At 36.7% G+C, this 22594-nt stretch overlaps 1 protein-coding gene across 2 annotated transcripts; it reads left to right on the top strand.

The window, feature by feature from the left end:
* Positions 1-4335: 4335 nt before the first annotated feature.
* On the top strand, positions 4336-22125 carry LOC118801826 (interferon-induced protein 44-like). Of its 2 annotated transcripts, XM_036562205.1 has the most exons (13): positions 4336-4459; positions 5903-5959; positions 6106-6153; positions 7465-7515; positions 7661-7708; positions 10849-10902; positions 11468-11512; positions 13166-13199; positions 14963-15155; positions 16025-16174; positions 18374-18545; positions 18808-18908; positions 21609-22118. In XM_036562205.1, exons 1-13 carry the CDS (start codon positions 4390-4392, stop codon positions 21774-21776), a joined length of 1191 nt encoding a protein of 396 aa, XP_036418098.1. In that variant the 5' UTR covers positions 4336-4389; the 3' UTR covers positions 21777-22118. The 2 variants fall into 2 exon arrangements, with proteins under 2 accessions (XP_036418098.1, XP_036418099.1); XM_036562206.1 differs by lacking the exon at positions 5903-5959 and having other exon boundaries at positions 4358-4459; positions 21609-22125.
* The last annotated feature ends 469 nt before the right edge of the window (positions 22126-22594 follow it).

Genomic DNA, 22594 nt, shown 5'->3' with positions numbered 1-22594 from the left:
AGATAATTAATTCAATAAAAAAGAAATAGAAGATATAAGGCAATAAATTGGCAATAATCAAATAAATAATAACAATGAAAAGTGAAACCATAGCTAAAACATATTTAAAATATACCAAAATCATATTAAAAGTTCAGTAAAATCAAGCACAGCAGTTGCAGGCCGAGTGGAGGTGTTAGACTGAAAGTTTGAAGTGTTCATGTGGCACCAGTGAGTGGAGCTTTAGCGTTTTCTGTAATGAATTCCGGCTCATTGGTTCTGTAGCTAAAAACAGATTTTCCCAGTTCAGTAAAAACTCTCAGCGAGAGGGTGACCCCATCACTGTAGCGAGGCTGATACACTGCATTATTTACACATTGTGGGCAGTCGTGGGCTGGAGATTAGGGAACCAGCCTTGTGACCGGAAGGTTGCCAGTTCGATCCCCACAGTCCGAGCACTGTGGAGAAGGCTGCCCACTGCTCCAGGCAAGTGTGCTCACTGCCCCTTACTGTGTGTTCACTGGTGTGCATGTATGTGGGTGTTTTATTGCATGGGTGAGTAAAATGCGGCGGTCTAATTCCTTTGTGTGCACAGTTAACCAGTGGTTCTGAATTCTAATTCTAATACATATATACATGTCTTTGTTCTCAAGTATCAACAAGATTTTATTCATAGTTCTGTTTATGGGAATTTTAGTTTTCTGTGTGTTTTTGCTTCCAGCCAATCAGAGCTTCACTGGTGTGGATCTTCCATATGTATAAGCTCATTTACATATTTATTGGTTTTTGCTACACAGGAATAAAAAAGAGAATAGCTCGATAATCACTCCTGCATGACTTTATGAATAGCTCTTATTTACCATGCCACACATTTTGTGTGGTGTAGTGCTGATACTGCCCAGATTTATGATTCTGGCCTATAACTTTTGGTTGATTTGGGATTTTGTATTATTATTTATCTTCTGATGTTAGTGTGACTAGATCTGGGCTCTGGAATAGGTCTTCCCTTGGCTTAAATATTTTAGCATGGAGGAAAAACACTTAAAAAAGAAAAAAACCTTAAGGACTTGTTTAATTTTGTTATTCATTGTCTATTAAAACTGCACAATAAAACCCTGAAAATTACAATTTCTTGCATGATGTGTCCTTCATCCTTTCCTTGTGTGCGTCAGGGACGTGTCTACATAGGTGGCACAGATGCAAATGCAAATGGGTCTTTGTTTCTACATTATTAGATGGTGCGACTCCTTATAATTTTCATATAATCTTCTATGATATATTGTGTATAAGACTTTATACTTCTGCTATGTAAAATATAATGTTTATAAAGATATAAAGTTTACTACTACAGCTTAAATCCACTTACATAAAAATCTGCACTATTCACATTTATTTGAATTCCTTGTAGAGTTCAAAAGATACATTACAGATTTAGAATTTTATTTCTGAGATGTAATATTAAAATGACACATATACTATAGCAGTATATTGTATTGCATTAAAAAATATTAATAGTTAAGTAATATTTTATGGATAAAAAAAAATCTGATAGATCTGTTTTTGATGCATTACAATGCATTTTGATGCATAACTAAATTTTAAAAGTCATTTGTCGCTAAAATTAAAATTACGAAAATATGTGGCAGACTAAAATTATATTTTATATCTGAACTTATAATTTAAAATGAAATCTATATATTTCCCAACACTAGTATTTATATACATTTACATTTTGATTTTAGTCTCCAAATTAGATTTTTTTTTGTAATTTTTGTTTGTATGACTTCAATTAAATTGTTTGTTATTAAATATTTGTTTAGCGACACATAATTAACATTTTTAAGAAATTAAAAACTTGCAACTTGCAAAACAAATGCATTTTGTCACTTTCTGTCACTTTCTGTTCTTTTTGACCAGTATAAAATCATACATGTTGGACCGGAGAAACAGTCATTTGCAAAGGTTTGGACACCCCTGGTCAAATGACATTTTGTTGATTTTCTAAGTGAGAATAAGTGAACACATCCTCTACAAAGAACACACTTCTGCACATTTTAGTGCATAATTAGTGTTTATTTGCTGAATTCAACATAATGGAGAAAGTAAAACATGTGGTCTGTGAAAAAGTAACGGCACATTTTGTATTGTGTGTTTTCTTTTTTTCTGATATGTTAAACTCAGCCTTCAACAAAAATTGTGGACTAAAATTTGTGGGGAAAATGCCACATTTAAGTGTGTTTCATGTAGAGGATATGCAAACTTATTTTCACTCAGAAAATCAACAAAACATACCAATTGGCTGGGGGTGTCTTTTTTTGCATTTGACTGTGTAGAACTGTAGCGGCATCACATGTGCTACAGCAGGAAAGGTGCAAACTATGCAGAGCTGTTGACCTTGCCCCCTCCATTAAAGTTTGTGAATCTCATTACTGGGTCTCAGGCACTGATAAACCAGATGATCCTAAATTATGAGCCAAATGCACTGATAAACTCATGAACCCATGCTTATATGACTGTGCACTGCTCAGTAGCTTTATAATCATGAGGCTGTGATTGTGAAATAGTTCAATATATAATGACCTTTGTTTGCACGTACATCCACAGACTTTCAGCATAGTTGTGGAAGCACTCTTCGCATAAAGCTGCCTATGTGTAGTCCCTCTGTTTTGCTCTCTCTGCTGATTACAACCCCAATGTAAAAAATGAGAAGTCAGGTCAAACATGGTGTAAGGTAACTTACACTGTGTTTCTTGAGGTAACTTGAAGACACTTCTTAGTTTAGTCTAAAATTTACTTGGCTCTGGGTAAACCTGGGTAACTTCAGGAGCTTGCAAGTTGTGGAGGGGGCCAAGCATTCACCCCCACCAGTTGGTTGTGACCTCGAACCCCCAGTTATACCACAGCCATCCATAACTGGGACCCCATATTTGGTTTAAACCCAATTGAGCACTAGTTAAAGTGGAAACACAAGTCAGAACACCATCTAAACAGTTACTAACTGAAAGATGCTGCTGTTCCATGTTTGAAAAAGAGATGTGTGAGTGTGTAGAATTCTTTTTTGAAGGTGTAAAGAACCTAAACATAATAAACCCATTCACTGAAAGGTTCTTAAGGCAACCAAAAATGTCTGCATAAGATGGCCATGTTTTTTTATTGATTTTCTGTCCTCTTGGACTCATGCTGAATGCTAAAACTCTGATTCACAGCTGGATAGGCTGAGTGCACTCAGTGTAGTGAATTGGGACACTGCATTTGTCTTGCGTTTTTTCCATCCCTCCCCCACTCTCTCACCTCAGAAGTATGCAAACACCACATGGCTAGCATTTAGCCTTAGTTTTATAATTGTGACTGCATTTTGAATCTTTTTTTTCATGTATTAGCTGTAAATTTCTGATTATCAGCACTAAACTCAGAGTCTGAGTCAATCAGAGGACTGTTCTAGACACGAGGGAAAGTTCTAGATTTGTACACGTGCAGTCAGACATTTAAATGGGGCATTTAAATAAGTAGACTGACTTGGAAGTCTATAACTTTCCACCTTTTATCAATTTACTATTATTATATTATCACTTTATTACTTTGAAGCAATGGTTCTTTTAAAGTATCTTTTTAGTTTAATAAAAGTCACTAATATACCTGCTACCACATGATATATTTTTAAATTGAACCAGTGAACCATTTTTTGTACAGTGTAACTAGACAAAATTTCATGAATAATGCCCTAACTTTAAAATAACACTTTCTTTTACAGTCCCTCAAGTTCTAGGCATTAACAAGGCATTTTACCCAAGATAATTACTACTGTGGAGTGTGTACCCAAGTAATGTCTACAACATGTTTGGAACTTCAGTGCAATTTTGTTAAACTGTTCTGAAACTTAGCATAACATTACCCAAAATAATTTTCTAGTAATTTGCAGTTTGCACCTTGTACTTGCCAGGTTAATATGTAGTTAAACTGTTTCGAAACCTACCATAATGTCACTCAAAATAATTATAAAGTACTTTGGAGTTTGTACCTTATACTTAACTTGTTAATATCTGCAACATAAGGTGTCGGGAAGATCTTGAGACAGTTTGTATGGAATTATAATCAAGACCATGTTATCTTGGCAGAGGGTGCATAAATCACTATGTATGCCAGAAGTGCTTAGACTCTAGGTCATCTCTCTTCCTTTACTTTTAAAAACAAGCTTCCCAGAAACAGCTTACTCAGTGTCTTTCCTGAAATCGATAATAAACTCTATTATATAATAACCATCTCTTTTATCTTTATAACCATTACAGTAAAAGTTCAAAAGTCTTCTCAAGAACATAGGTTAGTTTTATGCATGTCAAAAACCATGTCTGAATATACAATAAACTTGACTCATACGCTGAAAGTGAAAGTGTACAGGAGAGTGGGCAGGTCATGTCGACTCCAAAAACATATCTACAACTAGTGAAACAGAGCTTGACTGGTACGGCAGTCCTCCCACATGGTAAGATAGAACCTTTGTGCACTTATTTTGCAAGTGTGTGTTTGTGTGGTAATTATTTGTTAAATGTTCAAAGTTGTCTAGGCTGTTCGGCTACTTTTGTTTGGAAGAAAGGTTAAAGTATAAATTTTACGTAAAGGTGATTGTATTACTTTGTACAAATGGGATGTATTTTCAAGTTAAACAAACACTATCACAATGTAATATTCAAACATTTTATTCAACTATTATTCATATGTAGGTCATCAGTGTATTATTATTATTATTATATTATAATTAGTAATAATAATAATAATAATAATATACAGAAAAAGAAAATGATACACTCTACCTTCATCTTTTTTGTGTGGTTTTTGCAGCCAACTTGTAAAAGATCCTACAGAAATGTGACTTCATGATCACTATTCAAAGCCAGATTTGAAAAAGAAAAAATATTCAAATGGAGCTAAAAGCTATAAAATCTCCAATTATTTGCCTGATCAAGACAGTATGTGCAATTCGGGACACACAGTGAATGCAAAGGGAGGGTGCATAAATCAAGGATGCCACTAACCCTGCTAATAACTAGCAATGTAAACAACCCACAGCAGCAGATCCCATTTTATATTGCTTTTTTAAGATTTTTACTTTCTGGCACAGATGAGTCCTTAATTCCATGAAAGATATCAGATAATGAAGGGGATTCATTCAATGACTTCACCAGCATTCAGCTGGCACCGGTACAGATCCCAGAATGTAATTTCTGCATCATTTAATGTGAAACAGAAAATTCAAATATGAAATTGGACAATAGGAAGCCAACTCCAACCCTAATGTTACTGTAGTAGTAAATGTGTTTGTGATAAAGTAGGAATCCAGGTAGCTGGCCAGAAAAGTCCTGTCCAAACTTAGGTATTATACTGAGTAAGCCATGAAGCTTCATCTGTTTTCATTAAATGTTAACTCTCAAAGCACCTCATCTTGATGTTAGCATCCTACTTTGCTTCTACACAATAAAAATTAAGTGTGTTTTGAAGGTTGAAGATTAAAAGCCATTTTCTCAAATTAAGGACACAAAAATAAACTGTGATTGCCCTCTAAGGACATTTTTAAGTTGTATACATGTTTTCCAAAGCAGCACAAGAGTTCACTCTTGGTCATCTTACCATAGACTATTCTTTCTTATGACCTAAGAGTTCTTTCAGTGCTTTTTTGTGCAGTGATGAACACACAATAGGTAGATACTATGTAATTTCTATGTCCTAAAAGCATTTTTACAATTATATTGCCATAATACCACAGATGACTTTCTAGCAAACATATCAAGCAAAATAGAAATCATGACTTTTTTTTTTGTCCCCTGTACATATCTGTTTTGTTTTTTGTTTTTTTTATGAGGTGCATGTATTTACAAACAATATTTATAAGTACAACATAATAATATACTACATTTTCTAACTTTCACAGAGAAAAAAATGGGAAATTCATGCTCAAAAAAATCTTCCCATCATTATTGTACACCAGGTAATATGCCGAGACTGATATCATGCTGGTACCATAATATATGTTTTGGGTGGATTTATTTATTTATTTATGAAATTCCAATTGTCTATATTTGTTGTGAACATTAGTGGCACTACAACAAATGATCCCTTTGTCTTTTTGCTAAGATGAAAGACTGGGAAGCCCACTGAATAATGCATGCAACAGGATACTAGGTGAGTACAAGAAATTCCATTTATTTGAACTCTCCATAAATTTATAAAATGACAAAACCCTGAATATGACAAAAACCCTGAATATGACAAAGCCCTGAATATATTACAGAATGAAGCGCAATATCTAAATTACCATCACACCAGTTGCGCTTCATTTAAATGTCTTCCATGTTTCACTCTAGCCATGTCAACCCACACTACCCTATACAGTTTACATTGCACTTGTTGGACTTAACACTCATTAAGATACTGTTCTGTTTCCTTCTATGCATGCAGACATCCTCCTGGTCAGTCCATGAGCCCCTTTAGCCTGTCCTAAGCCCGGCTAATGCCTTACCATAGAGAGCCAATGAATACACCACATTTTTTAACAAAAGTCAATTTGCATTCATTGGGCTTCAAATAAAAAAAATGACAAGCAACAGCTGCAGCAACAAAAAAAATAAATAAATAAAGGCTGTACCACATGAGTTCCCTTTTTAAACATCTGAAATCCTAGAGGCTACCCTTCCTTTCACCACACAGTGACCCAACAAAGGGCTCAGCCACTTTGCTCCTCCTGGCTTCTGCCTGCAAATAAAATGAGACAGCAACAATCATCTAGTTGCCCTGCAATGGAACACCTGTTGTCCTGGGCTAAACCATTTCAAGGGCGCCAAGAATGGTATAAAATGTAAAAAAAACACCAAAAGGTCCTATTGATATAGCATAGGATGAAGACTACAGTTAGTCAACACTGTCAGTTGTACCCTCAGAGGTGCAACAATGGTCTTAAAGTTTTTCCATGCATATTTCTCTTTCCATGTATATTTCTCAATGCAACTGAAATATGGTACAATAGTGTTCCTTAACTGAAGGTACTGAAGACGCACACTTGAGGGTACCAAACCAAGGGATATACCACCCCAGTGTGAATTTAGGACCTTTTTTGCAGCCCATGTGTCCCATTATGCCTCAGATATTATTATGATCACTGCAAACAGAGCGAATTATGCTTTTAGCAAAATTTTTGGTTATCATACTTGATATCTGCTAACATTAGGAAAAAGATGGAAATCTGGCTAAAGCACATAATAATGACAAGTGAATATATTTCCATTTGCCAGTTGCTGTATTGTGTAACAAGAATACATATGTTTACTGAAGCATTTTGGTAGTACTTAACACTATTTTGTAACTTTTTAGCATTAAGTGCTGAGATATACTTGATATTTACTTAGTTACACCGCACTTACAAACTGAACCTGCAAAATATGCATCAAGTATTACTTGTACAACATACAACATAACCTATTTGTAACTATTTCACAGAGAGAAAAAGGAACAATGGACCATCAACACCTCCTCTTTTTTGTGCACCAGGTAACGTTCTAAGACAGAAAAAACACAAGTAAACTATTATATATTTTCATAATTATATTAATTATAAATAAAAACAAAATTTAAATTATAGATAAGCTGTGACCAAAAGTGGTAGTATACATTAATGCTCTCCCTTGCTATTAAGATGATGAACAAGGACATCCTCCAGACCACACAGACAACAGAGTACAAAGTAAGTACAACATATTCACTTTTATTAACTCTACATAAATTCACAAAGTGACACTTAACACAGGCCTGAAGTTACGTAGCTAGGCTTTTTTTTTCATGATATACATTGTTGGGAGTGGACTTTACACATGCAACACATATTGATGCTATATCATGATGAATACCCATCTCTTCATATCCAAACTTGTTGTACATGGATATAAAGTATTTTGAAACGAAATTCTTAGATTAGATGCATTTCTCGTAAATTAGCAAACTGGATGTTTCTGTAGGCTTCTGAATTAATTTTGCTACTGCTGTTAAGCAGCACAACCTTGATTAAGATTGGTGAGCCCCTTCAGGAGCAGTCCAAGCCATGACACTACCTCCGCCATGCTTGACTAGTGAGCTTGTATGTTTTGGATCATGAGGAGATCCCTTTTTTCTCCAAACTTTGGCTTTTCCATCACTTTGGTAGAGGTTAATCGTGGTCTTTTCAGTCCATAAAACTCTTTTTCAGAACTTTTGTGGCTCATTTTTGCATTTCTTTGAGATTGCTAATTTGGCTATCTGATATTTATTGCTGTTGAATGGTAATATTTGTATAGTTAAGCATTATGTTATTGAAGAAGTTATGCTGTGATACAGTAAAAAGGTTTGTTAGGTTCAGTCTAAATTTGAAGTGCAAAGTGTCCTCTGTGGTTAATGAACACTACAGCTCTGGGGAAAAAGTTGTTAGCATGTCTGGTTGTGCTGGTTTTGATGGCGGTGAATCTTCTACCAGAGGCAAGTGGTGATGTCCAGGATGAAAGGGGACAGCTGTAATTTTGCAAGCATGCTTCATTACCCTGCTGATGCTGATGTCCTGAAGCATTGGGAGACTACAGCCAATGATCCTCTCCACTGTCCTGATTATGCACTGAAGTTTGGCTCATTCTTATGAGGTGGAGAAACCAAACCAGATGGTTATCATCGCTGTGTACAACTGGATCGTCAGACTCTGTGGCAGGATGAATTTCTTCAGTTGTCTCAGGAAAAACATTCTCTGTTGTGCTCTCTTGGTTCCCCTCTCGTTTCAGTATACGGTGGTGCCCAGGAACTTGAGTGACTCTGCAGTGGAAACCACAGAGCTGTTGATGTTGAAAGGGAGTAGGGAAGGGAGGTTACATCTGAGGTCCACCACCATATCTACAGTCTTTTGCATGTTCAACAGCAGGTAGTTACTGCTGCACAGCTGCTCCACTTCCTTTCGGTAGGCAGACTCATCACTGTTGGCTATGAAGCCCACCACAGTGGTGCCATCTGCAAACTTAAGGATCTGCACAGGCTGTTCCTTAGAGACATGGTCATTGGTGTAAAGCAAGTGTATTTAATTAAAATTCAGTAAGGTCCAGTTAGAGAAAATTTCCTCAAGCAAAGGTCCGGAACATCAGAATGTCTAACTTTATGATTCAGTGCCATATACTGTATACTAAAGTAACCTGGTAGATATATTAACATCTTATGCAGTCAACAACTGAATGTCAAATCAAATAAAGTACAATTCAATCATATTTCAACAACATTTCTTGTCAGTTTCTCTTTTTAGAGCACGACATGTGAAATAACTTCACTCTGACTCACTTTCTTCTCCGACTGCTGTGTCTCGCCTCATCCCTCCCCTGTGTGTGCATCACTCGAGTCTCAGTGCTCATCGTAATGCACAGATCTGATTAGCTGAGTAGCGTCACGTGTGATATATTCAACGCATGTGATTGGTCTGTGAGTTTCACGGGCCACTAAAGTGGTACTGTAAAGGCTAGAATAATTCTCCATAGTTTATCAGTTATAGGTCCAGGTCAGCAGACTCGGACCACGGTCCGCCTATTAGTGACGTCTGCTGTAGAGGCTGAACAGAAGGGGTGAGGGCACACAACCTTGTGATATTCCAGAACTGATGGTCTGGAGGTCTGACATGCTTTCCTAGCCACACCTGCTAGGACCTGTTTGTCAGGAAATCCATAATCCACTGGCAGAGACAGCTGGGACAGTTTGACTTGCAGCAGCCCTGGCACTATTGTGTTGAATGCCGAGCTGAAGTCCACAAATAGAACTCCACCCTAGGTTCCAGGACTGCTGAGATGCTGCAATATGATGAGAAGGGCTGACTTGGCAGCATCATCAAAAGATTGTAAGCTCTATATGTGAATTGTAGAGGACCAGCAAAGGGTCTGTGATGGCCTTCAGGTGGGCAAGGACCAAAAATTCAAAGACCTTCATGACTACAAAGGTCAGGGCCACTGGCATGTAGTCATTTAGTCCAGTAATGTTCATTTTTTGGGGGGAATGAAATGATGGTAGGTGTTTTGAAGCATGTGGGAACAGAGCAAATTCCAGTGATTTGTTGAAGATGTGAAAATTGCTGCTAGTTGGTCACAGCAGTGCTTTAGGGTGGACAGAGAGACTAAGTCTGACCCTGGAGCTTTTCTGACTTTTTGTTTGAGTTTTCCACAGCAAGTTCAGTCATAGAAGTTGGTTGCATTATATATTTCATACAATCCATGTATTTCCAAACATATTCAGTGATGTTGAGATCTGGAATCTGGGGTGGCCAGTGCATTGTTCTGAGAACACCTGCAGCTTCTTAGCTTGATTTATCTATTTTCTTTTCTCAGTGAGGCTTCGTGACAGCTACACATCCTTTTAGACCCATTGTCTTACACTGAGTTGTCTTCCCACAGTGCAAGGATGGACAGAAACACCTGTGAATTGTTTTGAAGTCAAAAACATTAAGTACTGTTTATAAGATGGGGACAGTTTTGGTGGCCTACCAGATCTTGCACTGTTGTTAGGAACCTTTTTCCTCTTCATCTTTTGTCAGTTTTTATATTCCAGTTTTCAGCAGATTATCTTATATCTAATCTTCTCAGAAATATTAAATGAATAGCTTGTTCTTAATAGTGAAGACTGAATAAATGAAAGGGAAATCTGACTTTTTTTACCGTACTATATGTATAAATTCCAAATTTTATTGAATGTATGTATAGTTTATATACATACAAGTACATTAAGCACTAAACTCATAGCTAAATTGTTAAGAAAGTCACTATGTGAAAGTTCTATATAGCCTATATAACTTCATTTGATTACATTCTTGGCTTTCTTTAAACTCTTTCTGCATAGACACAATGACTGTAGGGACATCGAATGCTTCTCCTCCTCCTCTTCCTGCACGAGGTAAGTGTTGTCTGTCAAAATGGAGAAACAAACAAAACAAAAACATGTAAAAATTTAAATACTTTTACAAATAAGTTCAGTCTTAGAAGTCGGTTGCATTTCTGCTTTTAACAATCCAAATATTCCAACAAATTCTACATGCAAAGCAAATACAAAACAAATAGTACAGAGTCTAAATCAAGTCTGAGATGGTAAAAAAACTGTCTCGAGTCTAGTCTGAAGTCCAATCAGACTTGAGTGTCACTAGAGGTTAACGTTAACGTTAAGAAGTAGCCACTGAAATATTATTTCATTGATCAGGTTTGTTGCTGATAAACTTCAAGCAAACAAATCATATTCTGTCACATAGGCAAAACAATGTTATAAATATGTTTTAGAGAAGTCACCTTCTGAAAATTCTATATTATTTCTATGGTTTTTTGGGTTTTAGAGCAATGACTGTACCAAGTCAGAATGAGCCCGACCCCCCCAGAGGATTCTGGGAGATGGAGTCCTTGGAGGCTTCAGAGCAAGAGAGAAGTGTGACATTGACATAGTTTGTTCATGACTAATTTCCATTTCACAGGTCAAAGGCTAATATCAGAACGTGTTCCTCCTGTGCTTTCACAAGGTATGTCTCTCCTGGTTCAATATAGAGATAGAAAAGTTACATGCAAATAATGTTTTTTGGTCCCACTTTATATTAAGTGTCTCTAATAACTGTGTAGATACATGTGAACAACATGCAACAACACTGTAACTACTAATGATTTAGTCACATTACAGGTGGATTATAGAAGTACAGCCTATGTAATTACACAAGTGTATCTTAATAGTTGTAACAGCCTATGCTCTCATGTAATTACACAAATGAAATAAACAAATGTAATTACACTGTAATCACTGGAACAGCATTTTTTAGCAGTTTATTTCCTGTTTTCCAGCAGTAAAAGGAAGTATGTAATAACTTACATCAAGACATTACTTACATTGTGTCTGCCAGCTTTTCTAACATTTAGCTAGCATTTATGTTGCTAATGCTGTGACATTGTAACCACTTTCTGTATATCTGACAATACAGCAGATGTCCCCTTATCTTAAAATGTAACTTTTATGACATTAAGTAAATGTGTTGCATTACCCCAAAGCAATGTCTACATTACCACTCCATTATTACACAGTACCTATATAACAATTACACAGGAACTGTCCACTTATTTTAAAGTGTAACTTTAACACTACAGTACAGAAAGGTTCCTCTTTAGAAGTTACACTTGTGTAATTACATGAGGCAAAACTGAAGTTGATACACATCTGTAATTACACAGGCTGTACTTCGGTAATCCGTCTGTAACACTGACTAAATCAACAGTAGTTACAGTGTTGTTACATATGTTGTTCATGTGTAACTGCACAGTTATTAGAGACAATATAAACTGGAACCTGTTTTTCTGTAGTTATATAAAAAATCTATGATCTATTTTTACACATTTACTGTAGTGTGTAAATGCCAGAGATCACCTTGTATTTGTTTATATTCCAGTCAGAGCAGAAAACATAGTATTTAGTGTGTCCATTCTTTACCTCTATTATGACTTCCATTCTTTTAAGGAGATGTGCTTACCTCAGTCTTGGAAGTTGATTGTACTTTCTGCCTCTCACAATCCACATATTCCCAAAATCAAGCACATAGCCATGCAGTCTCAGACAGACAAACACTGGCAGTAGAACTGGTCATACTGAAGAGTTCAGTAACTTTAAACATGGCCCTGTCATAAGATCCCACCTTTTCTACAAGTCAGTTTGTGAATTTTCTTGGCCTGCTAGATCCTCCCTGATAGGCTGTTGGACGAATCTGCGTTTGGCGGATGCCAGTAAAACACTACCTATTGAAAAGCATAGTGCTAACAGTAAAGTTTGGTGGAGGGGGAAATAATAGCCTGAAGCTGTTTTTTAGGGTTTTGGCCCCTTAGTTCCCATGAAAGGTAATTTTAAAGCTACAACATACACATTTTAGACAACTGCTTGCTTAAGTTCATTAACCTGAGGTTAACAGAATAATTAGCATGCAACCCAATGGTCATGTTTTAAATAAACTTCAATTATCAGTTTGATTCTGTCACATGGTCAACAAAGCACTAATCCTATAGTTACATTGTTAGAGAAGTTAGTATGTGAAAATTGTATAGTATTTGTCTTTACCTATGAAACATGCAAACATTGCAGAATATTAAACAATTATATTAGCACTAACACTTTTATTTTATTTTACTTTATTATTTAGTACTAAATGAGCCTTGGAGGCAAGTGATATGGAGGTAAGTGTCTATATGCCTATAAAATGATAAAATTATATTTGAAACAGTTTATAAGAGATTAAAAAGAGAAAGCTTACAGTGGAGGGTTTGGTTGTAATTTTCATATATTAAAAATACACATACTGCCCACTTAGAAACACTTCCCTTAGGTCCACTCTAGGCCTGGGCGATGTAATTTGATATTGTCAATGATTGACAATATCAAGTATCTTGATGATGAACTTCATTCACCTTTAAACAGCTTCATAAATTATATAAACTAATATGTACACAATGTTTTTCCATGCACTCCACAAACATTAATTATTTATTACCTTTCCTTTAGATCTCTTTCATCAAAAAAGATTACAACAGGGGTGCACAACTCTGGTCCTGGAGGGCCAGTGTCCAGCACAATTTGGTGATTTACCTGCTCCAGCACACCTGATTAAACTTATCTTTTAATTGCCAGGTTAATTGGGTGTGTCTGAGCCAGGAAACCTCCAAACTGTGCTGGACACCAGTCCTCCAGGACCAGAGTTGTGCACCCCTGAGCTACAATGATTAAAAGAAAATGCTAAATCTTTCACAAAATCTTTTGAAATCCATGTGTGCCACAATTGTTGACACCCCTTGATTTAATACTTTGTGCTGATTCCTTTTACAAAGATAGCAGTTCTGATTCTTCTCTGTAATGCTTAATGAGACTGGAGAACCCATGACAAGTGATCTGAGACCTCCATACAGAACCTCCCCAGATCCTTCAGATTCACACTCCAGTCCATCCCATAGGCTTTCTATAAAGTTTAGGTCAGGGGCTAGGATGGCCATGGCAAAGCCTCAATTCTATGGTCAGGGAACCATTTTTGCCTTGATTTTGAAGTGTGTTTTGGATCATTGCCCTGCTGAAAGGTTCAACCATGACCCAGTTTCAGCTTCTTGACTGCTGCAGCTGGGTTTCGATTTAATATCTGCTCATACTTGATTAATCCCATCTTACTTTGCATCCAAACAAGTTGTCCAGAGCCTTTGGAAGAAAAACAGCCCCACAGTATCACAGATCCACCACCATACTTCACAGTGGGGATGAGATACTTTTTAACATCTGGCAAACTGTAGGTGCTTGAGTTTGTTCGTCCTTGGCAGGAGAGGCTTTCATCTGGAAACCCCCCAAACAAGTTGTGTTAATACAGATGGAGTCTCTTTGTAATTTGTGACCTATTCTGACCCCGATACCTAACCAATGTCTGCAATTCCCCAGCGGTGATTTTGGAGATTCTTAGGCACCTCTGTACAGTTGTCTTTCTGGTCGTGTCTTAACATCTCCAGTTGCTTTAAACTTCTTACCTAGTGCCCTGATAGTGGAAATGAGCATTTTTTATTTCATGAATAATATCTCTAGGGGTGCCAACAGAAGCTCATGTAACCATTTTATCCATACCTCTACCTGTAGTAAAATCACAGGTGATAAGGTTTTCATTAAACAGCTGTTTAAAAAAGCATATGAACTAAAATAGAATAAAAATTTGGTTTACACTGCAGCAGACCATGAGTAATGTTTGTGGGCTACGGAGGGGTGAAATAATAACTGTTATATATTAGCTAGAACATATTGCTAAATATTATTAAATATCATCTAGGATTAGGACAAAAGAGGTGTGTGATATACAGTGAGCGTTATATTGAGTGTACTTCTCAAGAATTAAGGTGTTCATGATCAAAATTTTATGCCCCACAAACTGTTGAATTGTTACTAAGTCACAAATGCTTCTCATCTTTCCCAGTGAAAAAGATGCAACATTAAAGTACCTGGAAGGTTTTAAGCCAAGTTTGGAGGTCCTCAGAATTCTGCTGCATGGACCAACTGGCGCAGGGAAGTCATGCTTCATCAATTCTGTCCAGAGGAACCTCTTAGGCCGTAATGCCATTGGTGCTCTGGAACAGACGACACAATCTGGAACGAGCTTTACTAAAACAGTAGGTAACTGCAAGCAAATATTAAAATTATGCAGCTGCTAGTAGGGTGGAGGTTTGAGGCTATTTTTTGGCCAAAATAAAATGCTCAAGCTATTTTCAAAAGGAAAAATCCACATTGTACTTTCGCTGACTCTGATCATTTATAGAGCAATGTATGGTGGAGGTGAACGGCCATATCTGTCGGGGGAGCAGAGTCAAGAAGTTAGTGTCGCTCTTCAATGTGTTCTAGTTAGAGAAAGCAATAACCATAGAGTTTTAACACCATACATATCAAATATGATAAACTTTGGAACCCTGTTTTGCATCTTGTGGGATGAAGTATGTGTACAATATGTGTCAGATCACATAATATGTTGTTTTTAGTGCATTTTTCACATACAACATCAGACTTGGATCTGGTTTGTTTTCCTAATAAGTGATTTTTTCAGTTAATGGATTTATTTTTAATCAAGATTATGCTTATATTAATTTAGTTGAAATTACATGCCCAATTTAGAATTTTTTCATGGTTGTTTGAAGTAAACAGAATTAAATAGTTTGTTCCTTTCTTGTCAAGCACTCAGTAAGTTGGTGTAGAATAATTCATATTTCCAAATATTATTATTTTTATTTGCATAAGCAAGTATTAGTCTACTATTGAGACTAAAACAGAAGCTGTAACTGCTGTAGTGTTGAAGATACTGCGAACATACCTAACTGCTTTCATATTAGAACAGCTGAAAAAGTGCTTAAAAATATGGATGTATTAGTGTTCAGTTAGCATAAACATATTAGGTCTCATTATTATGACTTGAAGTGACTTTTTTTCAAATCATGCATTTAGTCAGATCATTTAATTATATGATGAGTATGTTTAAATCTGTTTTCAGATCAGATCACACAAGTTGAAAAAGCGTGGAGGTGGACGCTTTCCTTTTATATTGAGTGACATCATGGGACTCGAGCCAGAGAATACAGGAGGAATACTAACTGAGGACATCATCAAAGTGTTAGAGGGACACATTTCAGATGGCTACACTGTAAGTTTTCCAGCCTTGTGATATCAGCAGGTCAAATTTCTGTCAGGTATATTTGGTTTTCACATTGTGAATGAATCCATCATACCAAAGTGCATTCATTTGGTAGGAGATTATTAAGGTGCCATAGAATGGAAAACTGTATTTACTTTGGCAACGTTGAATAAGGAGAGCTTGGTATGTGGAACTGACATACCACGAACCACAAACATTGTTGCCTCTTCCTTCAAGTAGAAAATGCCGCAGTAAAATAGGTCTATTCCAAAATGCCAAACTGGTACATAACAGTCTTGATGCTTTAATATTTACACCCCCAAAATTTACATACAAAAATTGAGTAAGAAGAAAATGAAGTACTGAAAACATAGTGTTCTACACTGCGAAGGAGATTTTGTCACTTTTTATATCCTTTCCAAGGAGCCTACAACTTTCTTTCTGAAGGCCCAGCCAAGGTTATCGGGCATGGTTGATGTTCATCTTTAAAGGGGGCTTGAGTTGGCCAGCTTCTTAATCAAATGTTCCGTTCCACCTTAAATGTTACAGCTTGTAAAGGTGCCAGAATGTAACTGCAGGAAAATTTGCAAAACAAGCTGGGGAATAGGAAGCCAACTTTACCTCCCTCATCTTTAACAAGATCTTGGACAACTTTAATCCAAAGTTGTTAGTTTCTTCTGCACATTTCACTCCTGACTGTTTCTCAAACTTTGGATAATATCAAGCAGGCTTTACTTAGTGACCCTGAAGAGACAGAGGGACAGTACCAACTTAATTAGCATCATAATGACAACAGCAACCTATAAATAGCAGCCATGCTGGGTGATTTTATCCACTTTTTGAGATTGAAACCAGATCATCTTAAATTGACAGTTTTATAGTGAACTAACAACTTTAAAATTCTTTTTGTTGCTGTCAAGATCAAAAGCAAGTAGCTAGTATAGGTAATGCTCAGGTAAGTAGCATTGCTAACTAAAGATTTCAATCACACAAACAAGCCTAGACTTTGACTGGTTAATGGTCCTCACATGATTGATGCTAGTGAAGCAGGTACACCTGTGACTTCACCTGTCACTCCAGAGTGCAGACCATTTACTGTAGGGCTTCCCAAACCTAGTCATCATTACCTGACATTATGCAGGCTTTTGTGCTTTTTCTTTGTCTAGCATGCCTGATTCAACTAATTTGCAAGCTCCTCATGGACTAGGTCCAGTATGTAGAGTGGGGAACCACTGGTCAACTGGGTGCAGTCATGGGCTGGAAATTAGGGAACCAGCCCTGTGACCGGAAGGTCGCTGGTTCAACCCCTTGAGCCAACAGAACATGACTGAAGTGCCCTTGAGCAAGGCACCTAACCCCCAACTGCTCCCCAGGCGCTGCAGATAGGGCTGCCCACCACTCCAGGGAAGTGTGCTCACTGCCCCCTAGTGTGCGTGTTTATTAGTGTGTATGTGGTGTTTCACTGCACAGATGGGTTAAATGCGAAGGTGAAATTTCCCCATTGTGGGATTAATAAGGGTCAAAAAAAACAAACAAACAAAAAAAAACTTCAGTACAGTAGCCATCTATTTGCCTATCAACTGCTTCTAAGTTTTGGAACATCCATCTCCCACAGATGTCCATATAACTATTTAGTACTTATAACTATTTTAGAAATCTTAATAAAAGGAAAATCACCCAAAAAATAGAATAAAATAAAATATTAGGCTACATGATTGGAGGTTGCTCATGATTTGTTATCAAAAATCATAGCTGAAGACAATCTGAATGCCTTCGTTTAAGGTTTAGGCTTTGATTACACAAACCAGGACTCATTTGGAGAAGTAGGTACATATGTGAAGGGAGTGACAGAGTGGAAAGAGAGAGATACACACACAAACCCAAAAACATACAAACCTAAGTGCCTACGCATCATAGTAATATTTGCTCAGAGCAGTTTTTGTGTTTAAACGTGTAAATACTGTAACAAAGTTCCATATCAAAAGATATTCCATTTCACTAGTACCATGTATGTGTTTCAGTATGTGTATTTCATCTATTGAACAAGTACTGAGGGCGTAGCAGAATTAGAACCAAAACATTGCACTTTCACACTTCAAGGCAAAAGGTTTGGGCTTCAATGATGGCAATTTTATTCAACAGTTAGTCAACTGTTGTTACAATATTTCTTAACACTGTAATAAAGGTTTGCTGCTTTTTCTGCTTTAGTTCAATCCTATGGGACCTATAACTGAGGATCACCCAAAGTACAATCACTACCCAAATCTATGTGATAAAGTCCACTGTCTGGTGAGCGTCATTCCTGCTGACAATATCTCAAGAATGAGTGACAAAGTGATTCACAAAATGTGGACAATTCGACAGAAAGCAGCTGAAATGAGTAAGTTTGATTATTTCACTTGAGTTCTTTAATCGTTGAGGCTGGTGTGGGCATTAAATATGAAATTCAAAAGACAAATATACATTTCTGTGTGAAGATTTAGGACTGAGAATGATTTTAAACTAATTGTGAAGCACCCATATATATATATATATATATATATATATATGTGTGAGCTTTTTCTATTCTTGTTTCTTTCTTAAATATTATGTGCATTGCTTTGGCTTTCACATTTGTTTTCTTCTATATCTTGATTTTGTAGACATACCACAAGTCACTGTGTTGACAAAAGTGGATATAGCATGTAAGGTGGTCAATGGAGACTTGAAAAAGGTTTATTACAGTAAAAAGATCAAAGAGAAGGTAAGCTATGAGTGTACTCACTACACGAATGACATTCAAAAAGTTACAAAAAAAGGTTTTTGTTCTATTTTTTATCTGACATTACCAGTTTTCAATGAGTCACACTAGAGATTTGAATTTGTACTAGACCCCACATTTGATTGCTTCATATGGAGCCCTGCTGTTGACATCCCATATAAATAAAAATAAAGTGTGGCCACGACTTACTAAAGATGCGTGAGAATGAAATAATAAAGTCATAGCCATGACTTAGTAAGTCATGGGAACGAGTTAATTAACTTGTGACCATGACTCAGGTCACAAGTTAATTAGGCATGGGGACAAGATCCTGATCACAACTTAGTAAGGCATGGGCATGAGAACATTAAGTCATGGCCATGACTTAGTAACGCATAAGGACAAGATCCTAATATGTAGCCCATGACTTAGTAAGGCATGGGAACAAGATAATTAAGTCATGGCCATGACTTAGTAAGGCACGGGAACAAGATAATTAAGTAATGGCCACAACATAGTAAGACATAGGAATGAGATGATTCAGCCTTGATCACAGCTTAATAAGGCATGATCTCGTACCCACGTCATGGCCACACATTAGGATCATCTCTCATGCCTATCTCAGTCATGGCTAAACTTAATTATTTCATTCCCACGCCTTACTAAGTCATGGCCATGACTTAATTTTCTTGTTTCCATAACTTAGTAAGGCAAGAGGACGAGATCCTCATGTGTGGCCATGACTTAAAAAGGTGTGGGAATGAGATAATTAAGTCATGGCCACAACTTACCAAGGCATGGGAATGAGATCCTAATGTGTGGCCATGACTTAGTAAGGCATGGAAAAGAGATAATTAAGTTGTGGCCACAACATAATTAAGGTGTAGGAATGAGATGATTAAGCTTTGGTCACAGTTTAATAAGGAGGGATCTCATTCCCATGCCTTACTAAGTTGTGGCCACACATTATTGTTATTTATACGGCATGTCACCAGCAGGGCTCCATAGCTTCAGCTCAATTTGCAACTTTTCAAATTCAGTAAAGTCTTTTTCTTTTTCTAGTGGATCAAAATAGTTGCGTAGATCCATGAAGGCACAGAGCACATTCTTTATTCTTTCACATTTACCCAAGATGGTATATTGATGTCTTTATCTAGAGATCTACTGACAAGATTTCAGATTATGCAGTAATCCAACTTTATGTGGTGGCCTGAACCTTGTCTTTTTTCAGATAAAGATTTTTGTAATACAATTCTGAAGTGTATTGGTATCATTATGTAGAGCTTTAAATGGCAGACTCCATTTCACACTGAGTTTTGTGGGAAACGTTTCTCCATGGCAAAATAATCTCATATTCTTTGTACAAAAGAACCCCTCACTATACTTGCTATAGAGCTCACATGATTCAACTCATGATTCAACTCCTCTTGAAATGGGTCAGATAATAGAGAAAACAAAAAAAAGTGCAGAGCATAGGGGTACCAGCACTGGGATTGGGAACTCCTGGTTAACTTATTCAGTCTCTTGGCATCGTATTTGAATATGTACAACGTGACTAAAGTAGCCATTGATTTGCCCATTAACTTCGAGGTACTTCAGTTTTAGGACATTTAACTTTTGTCTTAGCTTCATGACTTTTTGAGTGAGATTGCTCACAGTTCATTATCACAAATTATAGCAGAAGATCCAACTGGCTTTATTAAAAGGAATGATTCTTTCCCCCCAGATGCAGAATGAAATTGCTTATTTACTCTTTTGGAGAGATTTGGATTTGGTGCCTCCTTGATTTTATGAGTAAAATTGTCACAGCTCACCTCAGGCTAGCATCTGCACTAACAACTTACTACATTCTCAGTACCTTCCCCTTTTTACAGGAATTGGCTTTTTACAGGCTTGCCTCCTATTTCCATTACTTTTTGTGATTGGAATCCAACCAGTCTATCATACTGAAGATCTCCACTCACACACATCGTATAGTTTGTGGTGGAGTAGATCACAGGGCCTCACCTAACTGCCTTTTGCTTTACATAAGTGACCCAGAGCCTTTCATTCTGTTCATAGGAATTTTAGTAGTGTCTGAGGTAACAAATCACATTTTCAGAAAAAAAACAAACAAACAAAACTAATGCTTCCTGATCAACAAACCTGCTCTACAGATTAAGCATACTGACATTCCATTTTCTGGCCTGTATCAGGTTTCAAAAATCTTGGAATCAATTTCAGTAAATGTGTGTCCACTTTTCATAAAGTAAATCGGACCCCTTCTAATTGAGAACTGATTTCCAACCATGATTTAATTTTCCACTTTCTGCTGCAGGTAGATTCCAGTGTGTTAGTGAATATTTTACCATTTTTTCCTCAGATTTTCACAACATTTTCTTTTAAATGGCAGATAAAGGAATTTTCCATTTTGTTTGAAGGGGTCACCCACCTTTAATTGGAAAGGTGGATGGGTTCTATCTAGAGAAAACTGCATCAGTTTTTATCCTACTTGACTGACCAGGGGACTCTAAATGGAAAAGTGTGGGTGTAGAGTTTAAATTTGAATGAAAAAAGTGAATAAATAGTATATGTTATTCATTAATCTTTTCAATTTGATTTGCACTTTGAACTTCAATTTAAAACCATTTAATGTGTAAATTATGACACAAATTGACAAATTAGAGCAATTCCTTGACACATGTATGTGTTTTCTTTTATCAGGTACAGGAATGCAGTATAAAAATTGGTCTCCCACTGAACTGCATCTACCCTGTGAAGAACTATCATGCAGAGATCACCCAAGATGCCAATATTGATGCCCTTATTCTCATGGCACTAAGGGACATTGTCAACTTTGCCAATGATTATGTGGAGGATCTGGAGGAATAAAGTGCCAGCTATTTAATACAAAACAAGGGTCATGCAGAGACCTACAGAGGGGCAGGTGCCCAGACTTAAAAACACCATGCTTTCAATTTGGAGGGGCACACAGAACACACGATTTTAACACATTACAACATAACCTGTTGAACTATAGCAATTACTGATATTCAGGCAGAACATGAGAAACCTACTACAAAATACTGTCAGAAAACCAGGCAATGTCAATAATTTTGCTATCAAATCAAAATATCCTGATAACAATGACAGTTCCACTAAAATAACTGCAACCTTTTAAACTGATTTATTTCCAAAAGAATTCATAATTCTTCTATATATATATATATATATATATATATATATATATGCATAAAATGCTGTCTTTTGAACTGTGCACTGATAACAAGCTGAGTGGTCTTTAGCCCAGAGGACACAGTGTCCATGATTTCCAAAAAGAATAAAAGAATTTCAAATGTTCATTTGTTGGACCACAGAACTCTTTTCCACTTCACCTCAACCCATCTCAGATGAGCTCAGGCCCAGAGAAAGTGGCAGCATTTCTGGATCCTGTTTATACAGTATATGTTGAGTATATGTTTTTTTTTCTTTGCATTTTAGAGTTTTAACTTGCATTTGTGGATGCAATGATGAACTGTTTTCACAGACAGTGGTTTTCCAAAGTGTTTGTGAGCCCATACAGTGATTTCCACTACAGAATCATGTCTGTTTTAATGCAGTGCTGCCTGAGGGCCCAAAGATCACGGCCAACAAATATTGTTTTTTGGTCTTATACATTGCATACAGAGATTTCTCCAGATTCTCAGAAT

Source organism: Colossoma macropomum, unplaced genomic scaffold, assembly GCF_904425465.1.
Source record: "Colossoma macropomum unplaced genomic scaffold, Colossoma_macropomum, whole genome shotgun sequence".
Taxonomy (NCBI): domain Eukaryota; kingdom Metazoa; phylum Chordata; class Actinopteri; order Characiformes; family Serrasalmidae; genus Colossoma; species Colossoma macropomum.
The sequence above is the reverse complement of the archived record's forward strand: the minus strand, read 5'-3'. Positions and strand labels throughout refer to the sequence as shown.